Source organism: Halyomorpha halys, unplaced genomic scaffold (genome assembly GCF_000696795.3).
Source record: "Halyomorpha halys isolate HHAL.00 unplaced genomic scaffold, Hhal_1.1 Scaffold2082.1, whole genome shotgun sequence".
NCBI classification, from domain to species: domain Eukaryota; kingdom Metazoa; phylum Arthropoda; class Insecta; order Hemiptera; family Pentatomidae; genus Halyomorpha; species Halyomorpha halys.
Window position 1 is genome coordinate 72,077 of NW_027108041.1, and position 20,205 is coordinate 92,281.

General features: G+C 29.0%; 2 protein-coding genes and 1 long non-coding RNA gene across 7 annotated transcripts; 2 read left to right on the plus strand and 1 right to left on the minus strand.

The window, feature by feature from the left end:
- The first annotated feature begins 3,655 nt into the window (after nucleotides 1-3,655).
- On the plus strand, nucleotides 3,656-9,895 carry LOC106691106 (uncharacterized). The gene is made up of 7 exons (XM_014436766.3): nucleotides 3,656-3,839; nucleotides 6,322-6,350; nucleotides 6,464-6,559; nucleotides 7,470-7,629; nucleotides 8,433-8,528; nucleotides 8,606-8,756; nucleotides 9,595-9,895. The coding sequence occupies exons 1-7, from the start codon at nucleotides 3,827-3,829 to the stop codon at nucleotides 9,680-9,682; spliced, it is 633 nt and encodes a 210-aa protein (XP_014292252.1). The 5' UTR covers nucleotides 3,656-3,826; the 3' UTR covers nucleotides 9,683-9,895.
- On the minus strand, nucleotides 4,420-5,745 carry LOC106691107 (uncharacterized). The gene is made up of 2 exons (XR_010843157.1): nucleotides 5,579-5,745; nucleotides 4,420-5,465 (listed from the first exon to the last, which is right to left on the minus strand). It is a non-coding gene; the product is annotated as an uncharacterized lncRNA (long non-coding RNA).
- Nucleotides 9,771-19,508, plus strand: LOC136794997 (uncharacterized). 5 transcript variants are annotated; one of them, XM_067046424.1, is made up of 6 exons: nucleotides 9,771-9,775; nucleotides 14,127-14,231; nucleotides 16,884-17,043; nucleotides 17,132-17,227; nucleotides 17,315-17,462; nucleotides 19,171-19,508. In XM_067046424.1, exons 2-6 carry the CDS (start codon nucleotides 14,139-14,141, stop codon nucleotides 19,253-19,255), a joined length of 582 nt encoding a protein of 193 aa, XP_066902525.1. In that variant the 5' UTR covers nucleotides 9,771-9,775; nucleotides 14,127-14,138; the 3' UTR covers nucleotides 19,256-19,508. The 5 variants fall into 5 exon arrangements, with proteins under 5 accessions (XP_066902525.1, XP_066902524.1, XP_014292255.1 ...); XM_067046423.1 differs by lacking the exon at nucleotides 9,771-9,775 and adding an exon at nucleotides 11,374-11,460; XM_014436769.2 differs by lacking the exon at nucleotides 9,771-9,775 and adding an exon at nucleotides 11,412-11,474.
- Nucleotides 19,509-20,205: the final 697 nt, after the last annotated feature.

The following is a 20,205-nucleotide window of genomic DNA, read 5'->3' on the forward strand; positions in this document are numbered from 1 at the left end:
AAAAAAACGACAGGACTTTTTGAATGACCTGGTACTTTTTTCCGAATACTGACGGCTGGCAACAACACTGACAAATTCCTCAGCCATGTTTTGTCTCTTCTAGTATGTTTTATGCTTATATGTTTTATAGGCAATATTTGCAATGAAAGCCCCAGAAAGTTAGTAAAAAACTATTTTTATAACGCGGCGCTCGTAAAAATGGAAAATAAGTACACGGTTCTTACAAAATTCACAGAAAATCAATATGTCAAACTTATAAAATATTTCTCTTAGATCTTCTTTGCCACTCGAATAAAACGTTTGTGGACTTTCAGTTAAGTTCCCAATAATTTTATTTTCTTATTTCTTATAAAAAAAAAAATTCTTATTTCCCCAGCTGGTAGAAAATAAGTTGCAATTTATTTGAAAATGAGCCTTCAGTTGAACGAATTTAATAAGAACAAATCTTTAAGGAACGATTCCTTAAAAATATTCCGTTCCACGATGACGGTGATAGTGAAAGCTATGATCATGGAACGTTCATTTGCTGTCGTACTATTAGGATTTGCTTGATAGTTGCTGTTTTAACATTGAATGAATTATTTCAGTTTTAACTTTTGTTTATATTGTGCCTTTCCTCGAATAGTGGCATATCTGAAAAAAAGTTTTGATTTTATTTTGAATTGGACGTTTTCCAAAGATAGTGCCGTAGACTGGGGTTACTTTCTTTACTGAGTTCATCCTTAGTCCCGATATCGCTATTTTGCTGGAATAGTTATGCATCTAACGAGAAAAGACATTTTTTTTTCTTTTTGTGTTTGAGATGTTCCATAGGTTGTACAGTAGATAGAAGTTAATTTGTAAAACTCTAATAGCTTTAAAAAAGTCTGTAGGATGAACTCAGTAAAGAAAGTAACCCCATTCTACTATCTTTGGAATACCTCCAGTTCTAAAGAAAAATATAATTACTTTTTTTTTAAAATATACCACTAATCAAGAAAAAAGAGCGTTACTTAACATTGATTTTATAAGAATAATAGTTATAATTACAGAAAAACGCAATTTTATTGCAGTCTGATATTTTGTGTTTGGATATATTGTTTTATTTTTCATTACATAATTTCTAAGTACAAGGGCGTACACAGGATCAAAACTATGGGGGCATAGTCAATCCAAAGGGGGGGGGAGCAAGCCATAGTCAATCTGGGCCCTTTTCATATTGAAAGCTAATAATAGTATTAGTTCATAAATACAAGTATAAACAGTTCAATGAACAAGCACTTTCCTTTTTTTCCGGCCAAGACCTTTCCGTTTATTAATATAAACAACAATTAGTGAGATTATACGATTTAAAAAGTTAAAAATTACCAATCAGCATTGTACAAGTCAACGAAATCGTACTAAGTACAAACTAAAAGAGAAAATAGTATTAGTTAAATATTTAATTTATAAATCTGACTTATGAATTCATTCATATATATATATATATACATTTTTATAATTAATAAATACATCTGCAGAAATTTCAGTTTTAAAATATCTTCTACAAATTTGTTAATATTATTGTGAATATTTATCCTTTCTGTAGCATTGTCTAATCCTTTTCCTTTACTTTTATCAGTAAAGGATCTTCTAAAATAAATATATGAAATTTTCTCTGAATAGTTTTAATTTCTTTAAGTTCCTTTTGTATATCACCAGACTCCACATTTTTCCGCCAGGCTTCATCTTAACAGTTGATGTTTTCTCATATATTAATGGGTGCGAAGCAAAGATCGAAAATTTAAATTCTTCCCATGATGAAAATTTTTTTCAACACTACACTTAATATGTGCTCTATTAATAATAGTGATATATTAATTATGTACAGTACCAGAAACCCAAATGAGTCCCAAATGCCTTTTTAGAAAAACCACCTCCCTCCACTCCATGTTACCTATTTGATAATATAAACCTATTAATTTTGGTTTCCTTAAATATGTACTTGATCACCAACTTCTTCGTTATGACTTATCAGACAAACTGACAAGTAATAACGAAGAAGTTGGAGATCAAGTATATATTTAATACCTTATATATACACCTTAATATATACATTATATATACACCTTATATATCTATATATTTTATACCTCCACTCCATGTTACCTATTTGGTAATAAAAACCTATTAAATTTGGTGTTCTTAAATATGAATTTTCTTAAAAAACAATAAATGATTTACGAAACTATATTTTTACTAAACCTGTTAAATATTTTTTTATTTCGTTGAAAATTCATATTTTATAGTTTTTTAAGGACACTAAAAAGGGAAGTCAGTTTCCTTCTTCATTTTTTTAATGAAATGTTTTTCGGGTCGACTTCACAAGAAGCGACTTTTCGGTTTTGTAATTTTGTATACTTTTAAACTCATTACACACAACTGAAAAATTGTTTTCGTTACTCTGCATAAGAAAAGAAATCTATTGGTACATTATTACCCCAATAACAATGCAGTATTGAAATAATTTAGGCTAACTAACCTGGGAAAATGGGATAAAATACTTTTTTATTGTGAAATAAACTTGATATTCGTTTGAGCGCCTCATAAAACCGTTAAGTACGAATTTTCATAGTAATAGAAAAACTAAAATTTTTGCCTTAATTTCAAAAATGCACTTCAATACGACTTCATTAATCTACAAGAAACTTACGGTTTAGGGCCATCTAGAATACACAACATAGTACAAATCAAACCTGTTTAAATATATTAGATATAAACCAAAACGTTAAGAAATTTTTCATTAGTTGAAACTACTTTTTCTCCATGATATAGGGAAAAAACTAAAAGCTATTGATATGGGTTGGGAGTGTGGAAATTCAGATTTCCTTAGAGTCATAGGATTTGGACAAAATCGTAAAGAATTATGATTTTTCTTGTGAACGTAGGACATCGCCAGAAAATAAAATATATCCTCCACAAATCAAGACCAATATTTTATAATTTTTGACTTTTATGAAAATTCCTATTTAAGGATCTCTGAAAAAATCTGACTTAATATTTCATTTAAACAAATTTGCTGGCCTATTTTTCTAGAAGTGTGTTCAGTTAATTTCATACATTTTAACTCATTCCATATTTTTTTTTGTATTCTTATTCTTTTGCTAGAGCAAAGGCGGTATACAATAAAATTAAAAATGTCTAAACTAGTATAAAACATTGTTTTTCACTGCTCTTAGGGCGCATTGGTAATTGGCAAGAACCCTTGGACAATTGTCTAATATTTTTCAACGTGTCTGTCACCAAAAACAGTTCATTGAAATCAGTAATTCCACGGGCGTAGGCTCCACTTGTAAGTAAACTTATTTGCGATTTCCTACATAATGGCATTGTCTTAAAAGTGAAAGAAATAATTACTTACTACTGCGATTTTTTGTCTTGAAAAATGATTTATCTTCATAGTAAGAAATTTATGTCAATTTATTTAACAAGTTAAAGCAAAAATCAATAATTTATTACTTTTTTTTTTAATCATGAAAATTATCTCATTTGTTAAATGCTTCACGAAGTTATCCACATTTAATGATAAAAACAAAATAAAAGAAAATGTAAGATTTTGAATTTGAAGTCAGATGACGTCATTCCCGGGTTTTACCCCCTCTCTAATATTTGGGATCTTTTGCGCATGTGTGGATTTATAGGTTATCAATTTTCCCTCGTAAATGTCACTAACTTCAACTTGAAGGGCTGTATTTTTTTATTGATGATTTTTCTCCTATGAATGAACTACATACATATATTTAATACTGACATTAGTTTTTAGTGCTGCAAAGTATTATTCCTTGGCATTCTCTTTATATCTTCTATAATGAGCAAATCCGGTAAGAATTTATAATAATAATCTTTTAATTTTATTTTAAATAGCTTCGGATTCCAAACAACTATTTATTAAATATTTTATAATTCCCACACAGTTATCATAATACTTAATTTTTACTGTTAATATTTGTGTATAATTTATTTACTTTTGTCATCTTGAAACATAAAATCTATTAATCACATACTTGTAAAATAAGAATTTGATTGAGTCAGTTTCATTTTTCTTATTATTTTACCTGGATTTTAATTAATTTGTTATCATTTGAGTTGGTTAATTCGTCTTGTCAGTAATGTTTGAGAAAAAAAAATACCTAACTTAATTTTTTTTAGTTGAATCATAGTTTAGTTAGCGATTATAAATACAGGATCAAGTCTCTAAATTCTTCCACTGTATAAATTGTTATGTATCTTAAATTATAACTATAATTTTATTATATTTTTAAATCTACAGACAGTTAGGTTTAATGTTGTCAAGACTATATAAAATTGCTAACAACCGATATTATGTGTTCACAGATATTAGACCAAATATCTTACTATATTCCTTGAATCTCTACATTTTACTTTTTATTTTAGGTTACATTTAAGTATTAGTTTTTATTCACTTTTATGTAACATAACAGAATTAACACTTCTGTAAACTTAAAGTGGCTTCCTTAAGTTCTAGAGATATTGCCAACTTAGCATCATGACCCCTAGACTTACAACTTCAAATATCCTTTAAACATAACATCCTCCATCCAATTCTATGTCAGCTTTCAGTGAGCATTATCTGGAATGGCTGAAGTTGTGGGCATTGATATAAGTATTTTTAATGCTAAGTTTATATTTTAGTGTAATTTGTTTTGGTTAATTTACAAGTGGAAGAACACTTGAGTGTTTGTAATTAACAAATAATAAATCTATCAACTTTGATGTAAGTTTCCTTAAATGATCCATGTTTTACCCATTTTCTCAAAAATTACTTGTAAACTGTCTTACTGAATTTGCTTCAGCATTGTTCATTGTTTGATAAATTATGTTTCTGAATGTTTCATTTTTTTTTTCTTCTGATCTAGATGTTACTATCCTGTTAGGTGATCACTATTACATACTTTTCTATTCATATGGTACAAATTGATTATATGATGAATCTGGTACAATAGATTCTATCAGTTTATTTTTTCTTCAATAGAACATTTCATATATGCAGGCATTAGGTTTAGAAGTTGAATCAAATTTATGATTATACTACCCACGTCCATACATCCTGGCCTTGACCTTAACAATTCAGAATTCCTCACTTCTTCCACAAATGGCATATCATAGAGTGCTATATATAGCACTGTACCTACTACCTTAGTATTGCTTTATTCTCCCCTCTTCTGATTTCATCTCCTCAATAGGTGCATTATGTTACCATTCACCTGGTTATCAACAAATAACTATTTTATTTATAGTATGAGTAATGTTTCGACTTACAGTATAGGTGATAGACATCCTCAGTTCCTACTCTTTAACGATAGCTTAGGACAATTCTCTTAGTTTGTTCTTATAGCTCTCGCCATTCAACTTTACTTCACAGCTCTAACTGAAGTTTAGTTTGAATTTGCTTATATAAGGAAATATTTACTTCTTCAAATTTCTTACTAAGTTCATTGAAAATCGAAAACGTTATTCAAAGAGGCCACAATATTAAAAATTGCTTATGAAAGCTATTTATGGAGGATAGTTTTCCAAAAAATTTAAGAAAAAGACAAACCTCTGTTAAGATGTGAAACCTAGTAAACATTTTTTAATTTTTAGGGGATTTTATATTTTGACCTTCACCCCTTGAGTTGTTGCACAAACTCCTCTGAGTTTTGTTTTGTTTAAAAAAAGTTCTCATAATATAAAAGGTTTTTAATACAGAATGCTAACATATACCAACCATCTGATAATTAATAAATTAAACCATATTATGTTGATAAAACTAAAATGCCTATATTTAAATGTAATTAAAAAAATAATTTGAAAAAAGAACATTAGCTGAAGAAAAATATTATCGAACTTCTTCATTTTTAACAGAAAATGAATTGATTTATTTTGTTATTTAAAGTTGGTAGTTTTGTTTCATATTTTCTTAATATCATTTAGTTGATAGTATCAACTAGTATTTCAAATAGACATTAATTTAAACTGTCATATAGAAAACATACAGAAACAGAGAAACTTGACTATGTACATCTTTGGAGAAAGCTAGAACAGTAACTTTCATCAATATTACATGATATTGTTAGCACTTGTAGAAATCCCTTCAATATATCACCTTTGATAATATTACTTGATATTTGATAAGAGTAACCATGTTAGGGGCCTTTAATATTTGCTACCAATTTTTCTAAAAGTATTATTTGGATCTTAATATTTCTTTTTGTACATACTTCCTTTTTTTCAATTCATAACAATGCTTTATGTATCCATAAAAACCATCAAGAATGATTTAATACATTATTTTGTTTTTAGGCACTACCGCTGTCCAACACAAAAATGATGTAAGTTAAAAATTTTAATTAGGAAAAAATATTGTTTAACTATTTATATATTATATTATTTAAATTCAGTTTTATGGCACTAGAATGTAATTTTTGTTTGTATTTGATTCCAGTTAGAAAGCACTCAGAAAATTATTGAGATTAAATGTAGCCTACTCAAGAAACACTTCCTGGCTGAAAATCAGACAGATAACCTGAAACAGCTGAATGTGTGATTTTAATTAATCTCTATTTTTTTATTAATTGTAGTTATTTTTATATTTGTATATAATGTCTGTATGTTTGATCTACCCAATTTATCATCGAAATGCTTAGTGTTTATGTTGATTATCTGGTGCTGTCAATTAAAATGTATTTTTAATATTCTTAGAATGATTGAAAAATATTTCTAAAACATTTAAAAAAAGTATCTATAGTTATTAGAACAAATAATCTTAATTCTGGATGATTCAAGGTGATGAAGGAAAAAAATCTTTTACCGAGTTGTTTTTTTTACTGATTCTCTACTAAGAGACTTTCTTTATTTTACATTCACAGTCAAGTGTCATTCATCATTTCTCATTAACAAATCAAAATATGATCAACAGAAAGAGTGAGCGATGTTTTATCAAACAGAACTAAAACTACTCTGGTTTTGTTTCACAGTTTGATGATTCCTGTTAATTTCATTCAAAAAAATAATTTATTTTCACAACAACAATTTTTCATTAGTTGTTTTATTAAAAATTAAAGTGAGTTATATGAAACTACAAAAACAAAAAAACTTTTACTCCTACATTAATTGAACTACCTAACAATTTATTGATGTGACCCTCTGCTTGTTAAAACATTTTTGTAAGTTGAAACAAAATCTTCCAGCATCAGGTAATGTGAGCAGACCAGCATTTTTGCATTTATTTAAACCTATTAATTCCAAAATGAGGAATCGCATTATAACAATAGACATATGGCATTGAGATAAAAGTTTCTAGGCGAGATAATTCTTTTTTCTCCTTAAGTTGCTCTAAACTAGCATATAGAAAGATATTTCAAACATATTCTATTTGACAACCTGCTACATCTATATATTATATTTAAGATTGTTCCTTTCATTTATTTTTTACTCAATAATTTTTTTAGGAAAAAATAATTAATCTTAGACAAGATTTAGAAAACCATAAGAAGGAACTTTTTGATTCAATTACTTCTCTTCAAGAAATATCTGCTCTCAATAGGAGGTATGAAATTGAAAAAGAAATAGAAAATGTCCTTGCTGATAGTGATCTGTTCACTGCATCAGGTATAATTTATTATTTGGTTAAAGTTATTAGTAAGACTTATTCAATTATTCATTCCCATCTGTAATCATAAGTGAAATTTTTTTGTATATTTCAGACCTAAATTTTTTGCTTTCACTTTCCTATATATATTCTACATATTAAGGGAAAGTATTGTGTTTGTGCAGAATTTCAAATTCAAGTTTGACAAAAATATCGTTTTGAGATCCCTTAAGTCCAAATAACCAAGTCTCAAAAAAGTTTCTGTGTATATGTTGCCTGGGATATTATTGGAACTTTTTAATTCAAATCAAAGTGCCACTTTAGAGGATTGGTTTTGATTAAACTTGATAAATTAATGTAGAATTAAGTGGCCTCTATTATCAGCTTGGTCTTACCCTCATTTAATTAGTCTAACAGGGCTTAAATGACAAATTTCTGAAACATCTTTCTTTAAAGTACTTTTAATTTTCCTTATTTGAAAGTTCTCCAGCTGTAATAGTAGTTCCAGTTCCCATTGTCTGTAATAATAAATGATAGATAATCAAAATATTAAATAATTTAATATATAGATAGCAGGAAAATAGACAGGTGTTTGAGTCAGAAGCAGAGCTCAATCTCTTCCAATCACATTAATATGTTCACAGATTCATTATCTTTTGTTAAACTGTTGTATTCTAGGCAGGAACAAATTTTATATTTGTTATTTTCACCTCTAGAAACAATAAAACATAAAATTTTATGATGAGTGAAAGTTGTGTGATTGCATTGCACCTGTTTCTTGTTTCATTTATATAATTTTGTTTGTTTTTCATATTTGTTTTAGGTTCAGATCTTGCTAAGTATTTGAATGATTTAACTCAAGCTGTTGAACATGAGAAAAACAAAATTTCATTTCAAAAAACTTTACTAGAATCTCAAGGTAGTGAAGTTCCCATTTGCTTTAGCTAATTGCATTATATAAATTTTGATAATATTAAACTCATTTAAACATTTCAGATCAATTGAAAGAACTTCTATCTGAGACTGAATTGAAATTAAAATCTAAATTAGATGATGAAGAAAGTGATATAAATATAGCTAGGAAATTGACTACATTTCTTCCTTCATTAGAAGAAAACTTAGAAAAGTGCAATGATTCCAATGAAAAGTGAGTGTTTATATATTTTTCTTACAAAATGAATCTTTGAATTGCCAACAAAATAGTTTAAGATTTATAGAATATTTTAACATATATTTAGGATTGTATTTATATGCTTTTAATTACAAAACTATATTCCTTAAAAAATTAGTTTATTTTTTTGTCATTAAAATTACTACTATAATCGACACAGCAGTTTTATCTAAATTTAGTTTCATCTATCTGTGATTGTATTAGGGTCTAACAAAGTCATTATGTTTCTCAATTTGATTAATATTGATTTTAGTAAGTAGATTCAAAAGCAACTTAAATTATTATATAATTACGGCATCATTTGGCTGAAGAAGACCCAAGGAGTCACTAAAAATTTGTTACATGTTTTAGAGTATAGATTTCCAAAAATAATTTTTGTTATATATCTGCCTTAAAAATCCGTTGTTTCGCCGATAGAAACCTAAACAGTTCTGGTTTTTATGTTATATCAAATTTTATTTAGTTTTCATACCTAGCCCATTTAAGTCTAGCTTTATGCACATCCTATATAATGTCCTTTTTTTTATTATATTTGTTTGAACACTGTGACTCAGTCCTGCAAGTTAATGCTAAAGTAATAACATATTTGTACTGTTGTATCTTCATAACATGTAAGACCACTCGATTTCTGAGGTACCTTTTGAGCCCAGTTTAGCAGCCATTCAACTTCTGGATCCTACTGAATATTTTATGTGACATTATTTTGTACACTTGTTTGTATATAGCAATTACATGTATATTGCCTATAGATTATATACTCGTATGTAACTGAAAAATTGTGTTTAATATATGTATGTATATAAATTTTTCATAGGTGTGCTGAAATCATAGAAAGTCTTCAGCGACTCATTCTACACCAAAATACTCTGCAAGCTATTAAACTAGAAAAATCTGAAGATTAACTTAATACCTTCAGTCATCTCCATCTGCAGTCTATCATCTTGAACCTTAATTCAATGTTACTTATTGAATAACTCTAGTACCATTCATTGTCTGTAGGTGCTTTTGCTACTTTTAATCTCCATTAATTAACCCTATGGTGATTTGTAGTATGCTCATAAAGGATTTAATAGATGTAATAGATAAATGTTCCAGTATACCTTTATCTAAATATATTTTATTTTTTTAAAGTATCTTTCTCTTTCTAGCCTATTTAATTGTTTATGTATTATGTACCGTTGTTTATTTTAAATGTATCTATTGGAAGTATTTTTTCTCCTATCCCATTGAACTGAACCTTCTTTCATTTGGCCTATAATATTTATTGATCTCAAAATTGAAATAAAATACTTTTGTTCATAGTTAAAACTAAAGTATTTTATGGTAAGATAATAAATAATCAAATATTTTTTTGGCTGATAATTCCATAGCAAAATATCTACTACTGCCAAGTACTGTATTATTAAAAGTAAAGGTGGGCTCATGGCTGAGATAGAGCAGGTTTACTTGGCGATTCCTCGCTGTTCAGTGTCAGTCAGACTGAAAGTGTAGAGGTCATTGTGATTAAAGTCAGCTACAACAGTGACTTTTGAACAAGGTATGTGATTACTGCTGACTTTGTCGGAGTCCTTTAACACATTGAGTGGTGGTATTGAAGAATGTTAGACATTTTGTTCCACTGCAGTGCATTTATATAGGGCCTAGGAAATAATAATAAATTCCAGCCTCAAGATAAATTGTAATTTGACACTATCCTTATTGAAATGAGACCTTTTAAAAACAGTAGATACCATCTACCGAGTATTAGGATCCTTTTATTTTATTTTTTCTCATATGAACAAAGGCAAATTGATAATTGACTATTACTTAATTGTCAAATGTATTTTTAAAGTTGTTTTAGAAGACAAAACCTGTTCATTTTATATTACAAAATATATATATTTTTAAACATTTCTAAAAATAACCGAAGTTTTTAAACTTGAAGAAGTTTGTTGGAGGGTGCGGTCAGCAAGGAACAACATAAATAAACAAAACAATATTTATTTATTTTATGCCGACGTTTCGACCTGAGTTTCAGGTCTTCATCAGGGATAGTGGCGTGTAAAGGGGGACGGGAAGATGTTAACTGAAGTTTTTAAAAACATTTTTGTTATATTTTCTTCGATTTTTCAGGTAAACTAAGTAGTAGAATGTGCCTAGACATTAGCTTATGTAATTACAATCAAGCTATCAATGGCAAAATACTTCATTATACATAAATACTTAATTATATCTAAGTTAAAGGAAACTATGAGAAGATAATAAGTAAAAACTTATTTATTAGTGCCAATATTTTTTCCATAATTTCAGACCTCCATCAGGGCTAAGAATAAAAAACAAGAATAAAGAATGAAAGTAAATGAATTACTAGAAACATAATTGGATTGGATCCAAATATAAAAATATACTGTTTAGTACACAGATAAATAATGGAAATTTTTAAATGTCAAAAAAAAAGTTCAAATTACTATAAATATGTCACTTCCACAATTTAAATTAAAATATGGAGACCTTTAGGCATATAGAAGACATTTTCTTTAGCCATCATGAATATCAAATCTATCATGTTTTGAAAATTAATATCCATATCATATCTGATAATTTATCTTTGTTCCTATAATACTCTGAAAATGGAATTAGAGAGAAATGACACACTGTTAAAAACAATTTTCCACTCAAGTCCAGAAAGGTTTCATTATATGTTGAGTATTATCTGTAATTTCTTATTTCCTTTCTGTATATTGAAACTTTAAAAGTAATAACTAGTATCTAATTGTATCAGTATTATTTATAGTGAGTGTTGAATAGAAGCACATTCTCTTATGTTACAGTTATTTTTTACAAATACAATTAAATTAACTTTGACTTGACTTACGTGGTCAACAATCATCTAAATTAGATCAATCATTAGCTCTATATCTTTGTTCATTTATTTTATTACATAAAATGTAATCAGTAAATTTTAATTATGCTATAAATTCCTCAAATTGCTGGATAATGCTTAATTTAAAGTTTTAATTAGCTGAATTAAAAAAATAAGGAGGTTCTCAATTATATTTTATGTTCACTCATAACTTCACCATTCATAAAACAATTTTTGAATCAAAGGAGTATGCTTCTAAAGTGTTCTGATATAAATTTCATGAGGACGTGATGAAAAATTTCTGAGATTAGGAGTGCAACTCCTCAATGAACCAGCTAATCAATCACAAATAAGTGAAATGGTTGTGTTTACTACGTAAATTTATTATTTTTTAAATAAATAAAAAGCTTCTGTAGGACTCAATTAGCTATTTTTAAGTAATAATTTCATGATTTCAAAGTTCTATGTTTCTAATTTATACCTTTCTTTTCTATATTTTATGAAAAAGGTAGAAACATTAATACATATATATTTCCTATTAATTGATTTTAAAATTTTTAAAAATATAATTTCCAGGGGGTGCTAAGTAATATTTTTCCTGGAAAGGGGATGGTAGGACAAAACTGTTTGGAAACCACTGCTATAGATGAAGGGTGATGTTATCCCAAGACCAATAGAATAGTTCATGGACTGAGGCCAGATTTCATACAGAAGAGCAGGAAATTTAAGTCTTTTTTTTTTTTAAGTTTGTCAAATTTTTTGTTGAACAGGAAATAATAATTCAAAAACTATTCAGTTTAGATAATTTCGAATTGTAGAATAAAAAACTGGACAATTTTCTTTTTCAAAAGATAGTAGAATTCGTCTTTGTTGCAACCATTTTGAGGGGCTGACTAAAGTTAAGTTTTTGTTTTTGTAATATCATGGATTGTTCACTTCATATCACATAATTGTTTTACTGACTGGAAGATTATTCTGTCACAGACCTCCACTTAACTAACATGAACTTGATGTTTTTAAATAAGGAACTTATAATTAAGGAGAGGGATGATTAAAAAAATCATGATAATTCATCATAGCTTTTTAGTTATCGTTTCCTTTTCAACAAAACATATGACTCTTAAAATATCATATAACTTAACTATTCTGGTTTTCTGTGTGGAATTAGATCTTAATCTAAGGTATTGTCTTTAAATACCCATTAATTATGGGACACCCTTTAAATTATAAGTAACTATTCTAAATCAATCTGGATGCTACAATTTATTATTTTCAATGCAAGTACCAAGCCATTCTAAAACTCTTAAGTTATAACTTCTCTTTAATTTGCCTTGTGTGAAAAGTTATGTTAACAGTAACTAATGAACAATAGACTAGAAGAGTGTTCTTTGAGGAAAATAAATTTTTAAATTAAAATGTTGAAGTTTTCAAATCCACTTATCCATAGTGAAACCAAATGATTAATATTAGGAATATATTTTTTTGAAACAATTTAGTTAATTTTGTCAAAAATTTATTTTTAGTGGTTCTTGTGTACCATTTTGAATTCTGTTTGTTTTTTTAATGTTTTATTTTGTGTACTTTATTGTTAAATATAGCATGCATCATGCTGATAATACTATAAAGCGATTGTTAGAAAGTGTAAGTTATTATACTAAAATTGTATAAGTTTCAAGATTATGAAACTATGACTACAATGAAATATAGAATTTGTATGGAATCAGTTTCCTACTTTACTTCTTACATGTATTACTAGGTTTTCTTTTATTTCTTTTAATCTAGTTTCTTTCCCATGTTTGATGGGTACTATTTAGTTGACAGTCCATTTTTCAGGATAGATATTTTAATAAATTTTTCCCGAAAGAAATTTTCCTAATCTTATGAGATTAAAATTTGGACAGTACAGTGGTTTAGTCAGGTTTTAGGAGATGATTCTTAAGGAGTTTTAATTTTTGTTAGTCTTTAATACTGAAACAATAAATAAATAAAGGAAATGGGTTTTGTATACTGAGCTTTACGATTCTCTTCTCAGGAAGTGACATGAAAAATTAGGGAATTCTTTAAGATAGTTCACTTCCTCAAAATTTATTCTCTTAGATGTTTTGGAGATACTGTGGCCTCTTCCTCAACTTCATATAATTCACAGTATTTTTTTTCATTTTTTGACACTTTAACATGTTGAAATTATCAAATTACTTTCATGCTCTAAATCATTGACCAAGGAACATTGTTGTCGTTATTAAATTAAAATTTATTAATTATACAAATGACTTGAACATATTAAATGTACAGTTTTTGAAAAGAAAGAAAGAAAACAGTTATTGTATAATTCTGAAGAGATAGACATAGTATCCCAGAAACATCCATGAAGATGATAAAATATGTGTATTAAAAACATTGCATTTTTATTCTAAAATTTTGACCATAAGGGAATTCTATTTTTTTTAAATTTTTATAAAGTCTAGGTCATATAATGAACCAGCATTATATTAATATATTTCTAGGTTCCTCCAGAAATGGACTATGCCAATATAATTGAAGTGAAATGTAAAGTATTGGAAATGGCTCTGGAACGAGATTGTCGGAATAAAACTTTGGAGAAACTAAAAGTAATATACCAAGACTATATAAAAAAAACAAAAATTAGCCTTCTTTATTCATATTTTATTTTAATTAATGTGTGGTAGATTACTATTGATACACAATAGTTTTAAGTCAATTTTGACGTTTTGATATAATTTTATTCCTATCTACAACATTTTAAGTCCATTTATTTATCAAAGATACCTGAAAAGTCAGTTAGTATCCACACAAAACAGTAAACTGATATCAAAATGTACACTTTGTTTTGAAGTTTCCCTAAACTTTGAAGAATAGATTTGGATCTATTTTGCTTTAAGATATAAATGTAGATTCTATAACCTCAAAATTGTTTCAACAGGGTATGAACAGAATTGAGAAAAATAACCAAGTAATCCTTAGTTATGGCATAAAAATCACACAGTGCATCACACAACTTTCACTTACTATCTTGGAAGCCAAAAATTGCAAACAATAAATTTTTATTTTTCTGTTCGAACTGCAGTGTTTGAAAAATCCTTTACCATAGCTGCCTCCCACCTGAACTCCATTCCCTCTACCATACACCATGCAATAACCCTTCCCTTTTTTAAATTCTGTCTATTCATCCAATTTTTCTTCTCCAAACTGAATAAATATTATATTGAACATAGATATATATTATTTGTAAATATTGAACCTACTTTTTTATTATTTTTTTCTCGTATTTAAAAATACTTACTAAGCAATTATAGTGGAAGTAGTAAACGGGGCCACACTGTTTTTGGCCAATATATTGTTGAAAATAAAAATTGTTCTAACAACAATTGGAACTATGTTCCAGAATATTAATAAACTATAATAGAAAAAGTTTCAAAGAAAAAAATTTTTTTTTAACCTCCAAAAGTGAAGTACCTTGATATTCACTCAATTTGAAAAAGTGTCATTCCCATACCCGTGGGTACCTACTTTGGGATGAATTTTCATTGATGATGAACCAAATTATTAGAAATATTATTTAGTGCAACTTCTATTCTCTTCACACTTGGGATTAAATGAATGGTTTTAATAATGATTACACTAATGTGGGAAATCCCAATTAAGGTCAACTTAAAGTAGTTCCCTATGGGTATAGCCAGATCCCTACAACTTGATTTCACTTTTGCTTTGAAGGAGAGTAGGGTTATGCCACCCCTATTCAAAATAAATCTTTTTAAAACGTTATTGCGTAGATTCAATTGACAAAGAAAGCTTCTTGATGTCTCTGGCTTTTGAATTTTCTACTGTATGACATGATATAAGATATGACGTGCACATAAAATAAAAAAAATAATGACCAAGACTAATGTTTGAGGACTGGAAGTGGAGTCCAGAACCAGTGAGTGGGGCTCTACTCGTTATTGTCTATCTCACACAATACGCTGTCGAATACAATCATACAACCAAGCTGAGTTGCATTAGTTCTGACACAAGCTCAGACAGCAAGCATAAACTATAAGTACGAGAGACGAAAACGTTTAAAAAGTATTTGTGATAGAGATATTTGAAAACTAGGAAATATGGCTATGTATCTCGAACGAACCGTTTGGTTTAGGCACAAAAACTATAACAACCTATTCTTCGAAAGTGGCAATGAGGGTTTACTCAAATAAAATTGCGAAGGTAAACAATCTTACGAATACTTTCATCTTTAATTCTTCATAATAACTAAAAAATATAACATAAATTTTACTCGAGCAGAGATGTGCGGCGATAACTAACACTAGTTCAATTCAGTGAAAAGTAAGTAATTTTCTAACAAGAAAGCGTTAAAAGAGCTCATTGTATATGGCGTCAATTTTTCTTTTTAACAAGTATATTGATAATGTTAAAATAAATAACTTGCATTATGAATCAAATAAACTTTGTTTGTTAAATTAAGAGTTGTAAAAAAAACCCTCCTACAAGAATGGCAGTGATTTATTGCACCAGGAGCATACTTAATACGTGCACAAGTTGCGATTATAGGTGTCAATACTCTTCTCAATTAATATCGGCCCTTCTTTTCACATCGGGAGTACATTTAGCTACGCAGGCAGTATCTGTCAAAACTAAAGGGTTTCAATGTCTTTTTTTATAAATAAAATATGTTTTCTATCTTTTTAAAACTACAAAGTAATTATTTTTTAGAAGGAGATGGTCTGGAATGCGATCAAGAAAAATAATTAATAAATAGTTTCAACTATTTATTAATGGTCAAAGTTTTTATCCACACTGTAGGTCCTCATAAGGACTGTTGTGATTTGTGAAGATATACAGAATTAAAAATGTTTTTTATTTATCCTTCACCCACCCACCAACAGTTCTGATGAAGACCTCTATTATGGATGGGAACTTTGGTAATTAGTGAATAGTTGAAACTATTTCATAAATTTTTTTATCACTGATACTATTTCTTTCTAATATATAAAATGTATAAACCAATTTGAAATCTCTTGGCGGTGCCGATTCGAATCCGGCCTAGGACGTTGACTGCTTTCATTGAGTGGTGGTCTCACAAAATGAAAAACTTTGACTCCCAACCATGGTTTTAGACAGTATAGGAATCCAATTGTGAGTCTTGGCCGAAAAAAAAAAAAAAAGTTTGGATCGCTCAACGATAACTTTTGTATATTTTATTTTATATAAAATATATTTGATATATTTTAGTAATTTTATTACAGGTGAAAAAATCTACGCTAAAAAACACCCTCGATCTTGAACAGAAGGAATTTAATAATGTCAAAAAAATGCTGGAACACATTTCTGAGCAAAGGAAAATCTTTGAACTAGAAAAAGAAATTGAAAATACTATTGACAGTGATTATTTCAACAGTGAAACAGGTATAAATATTATTTGTATAATTGATTTTAACAACTATTTTTTCCTTTTGCTTTGCTCGAAATGTTATTTACAGAGTCGTTTTATTAGGTGAAAGCTTGGTGCATAACCTTGTGGATTTGATTGGCTCCCTCAAAACTATGAGAAATTCATTAAATATTTACGATGCATTCATAAATTCGACAGGTGCATTCCCTGTGCTTTTTACTTTTCTTTTCAAAGTACGTTCAGTGTCTAGTTAACCTATCTTTTATGACTGATTTTTGATTCCAGATCAGTTAAATGACCTCGTTATAGAAACAAAACTGAAATTGGAGGAATCCTTGGAAAGTGAGAAACATTTTATGAATGAGATTGTTCTGGCAAAGGATCTTCCCCTACTAAATGAATTTTTATACCAGTCACATGTTGTACAAAAGCAGTAAGTTCCTAGTTTTCAAGTTCAGTAAGTTCTAAGTTTTTAGTTTTCAGCACAAATGTTCAGTTTGATTAATTGGTCTAATGGTTCAGGTTTCCTCTGAAAGAGGTTTATTAAGATTCCACGAGGATGTTTACTGTCCATTTATCGACGAACCAAGCAAGGAATCCCATATCTACCTCGAGTCCGTAGTTATTCATAATATTTAATATATATAATCTTTAACAAAAGTCTTAGTGGTGCAAATGAAGCAATAGATATAATATACGCCTGTGTGAAACGACAGTAAGCCCACGAAAAACGTTTCTATTACTTAATCGCAGCACTAAAGAACACGAAGTTAATTTATACTTTAAATGCGAAGAGCTAATCATGACAACAAATGCTATCTAGCTATGACCATGAACACTTAACGTGCTTGAAAAAACAATTCCATAATACAGTCTACTGTTTACAGTAATGTCGAATCCTATTGCAGTATGAAACTCGAAGTAGGTCTTGAGTCACTTCAGGATAGGAGAGAGAAATCTTTGTCTAATTGAAAAGCTTATGAGGGGATTACTAGTGCTTATCTTAAATCAAATGAAAGATGAAAGTTCCACACATTTTCACTCTATGGGAAAGGGAATGCTTGACCAAATAGACGTACCAAACAAAGTAAGGGATAGTATAAATTATAAGTATCTCCTACTTACTAAAGCTTGAAGTTGGTGAAATCTACTTTCATGCGGCAGAACAAAGGATTACTTGCAGGCTCAGGAGCTTGGAACTGGAGGGCTATAAACTATCCAGAGGAATATTACTCCTTAGATAAATAAATATATATACGAATAGTTCTGCGGCAGGCGATAACAAGGGAAGTTAATTGGCATTATCAAGTCCCGTACAGCTCTCATGTCCCGTGGGAGTTGTATGTGACAATTTTGATGGAGAAGTACTGATGTAATGGGATCGGGTAGAAAAGGATAAAATCCCATAATCTTCAGTGATTTCCATGTTGAAATCAAAACATTATCTACATCAGTGATTGCAGAATCACCATTTGAAGTTGTGTCGGAACATTGCACATATCGGAAAATAAGAAAGGATTATAGTCCTGTGATTCAACATAACCGCGTCAAGTTGTCATACATGTTTCTGAAAAAGTTGGTAAGTTATCAAAACTCGGTTGGGGGAAGCGAGATCTAAAATAAAGTTTCACAATACGAACAGGACAAACGTCAATTAGAAAGTCTAAGCGGAAAAGTGGGAGAGGCTTCTAAATAAAGATGACTGGTTCCCACACGATCTTACTAGAGCTAAGATACTGGTTTGTTTCCGTCTAATAACTGGATATGATCTCCAGAAAAACACCATCGGATATGCATACAAGAGACTCACAAACATATTCTTTATGAAACCTATAAAGATGTGAATGGGATTCTTATTCTGTCATGCTACAGCATAGGCCATATAACGAAATAAAATTAGATTTTAAAGGAAACGTAATTGATACTGTGCTGCAAAACACAGCATGGTTTAATTGCTTATTTAGTGTGGCTTAGGGAAAAAAAGGTTTTATTTGTTTTAAATACAGACGAACTGCATAATTTTTAGCTGCAGTTTTATCGACATATCTTCCAGATATCTTTAAAAAAACATTGGTCCTTTTACATTTAGGCTTCCTCTACTACTTATTTATTCTAATTTGTACTTATTGTATCTCGTTTAGGTGCGCAGAAGTGATTGGCGTGGTAGAGAGGCTGATTTTACACAAACAAGCTTTGTCATCGGTTTATAAATCAGAAGCAAATTAAGAAAGTAACAAATGTTATCTGGAAGTTGAGAATTTCTGATTTTTGCTATTTTTAAACAATATTTGTTAATTAGATATTTAGTTAATTAATGTTAATTTGTTACTATGATGGTTATAATGGTAGAACGGAAAATGAATTCAAAAATAAAATATTATTTTCCTACTTCCTACTGATATTATAAATAACTGTGGAAGTTTGGATGGTGTTTTATGACTTAACAATTTACTGAAGATAATATATATTTTATACCGTGTACATTTTTATTGTGAAAGTCCTTCCTACATTTTCCTACTACACACTTCATCGACCTTTCCCCATTTTCAGGACGATCCATCTGAAATTCCACCATTATATAAAACAAACCTGTAACAACAACACGCAACAAACTGAACGTGTTGTCAAAATGTACACGATTATTGAGTCTGTCTTTGTAGAAAGGAAGATCGGTCATATGTGGTGAATCGCTTAGGTCGACTTCGGGAACTGTGAAAGCACTCACAGTTCCCGAAGAAAAATTTATAAGCGGTGAAAAAACCAAAGAAGAATTTAAAAGCCCGAAAAAATCAAAGGAAAATTTAAACAGGATATTTTTGACGATCTCGACATCAAATAACATCCCGTTCACTAGTTATACTAAACTCTCTAAATAATGAGAAAGGTGTTCCAAACTGTTAAACAAAAAATCAAATTCATTTGTCGTTTTAATTTTCGATAAAACGTACATTAGTAATAAGAAATATGGACTTTAGGGAAACGAAGTTTTTTTGTTTAAGTATTGTTTCTTCATGGATACCTGGCCAATTGCTAAACTAATAACCGCTTATTGAAGCTAGAGTGCAGTAGAAATATTTTAATTAAATCTAATGTTTATAAACTAAATTATTATTATTAGTTTGGCACTATGTCTGGTTCCTTAAATAAATCTTTGAGCTCCTGGTTTGTTCGACGTC

What these genes read in the sequence shown, in the direction of transcription:
- LOC106691106 (XM_014436766.3), top strand. An exon ending in ATAACCTGAAACAGCTGAAT is followed by an intron (nt 6,560 to 7,469) that starts GTGTGATTTTAA and finishes TAATTTTTTTAG; the next exon opens with GAAAAAATAATTAATCTTAG. An exon ending in TGCAATGATTCCAATGAAAA is followed by an intron (nt 8,757 to 9,594) that starts GTGAGTGTTTAT and finishes AATTTTTCATAG; the next exon opens with GTGTGCTGAAATCATAGAAA.
- LOC136794997 (XM_067046424.1), top strand. Translation starts at nt 14,139, where the DNA reads ATGGACTATGCCAATATAATTGAAGTGAAATGTAAAGTATTGGAAATG. An exon ending in TTATTTCAACAGTGAAACAG is followed by an intron (nt 17,044 to 17,131) that starts GTATAAATATTA and finishes TCGTTTTATTAG; the next exon opens with GTGAAAGCTTGGTGCATAAC. An exon ending in TCACATGTTGTACAAAAGCA is followed by an intron (nt 17,463 to 19,170) that starts GTAAGTTCCTAG and finishes TATCTCGTTTAG; the next exon opens with GTGCGCAGAAGTGATTGGCG.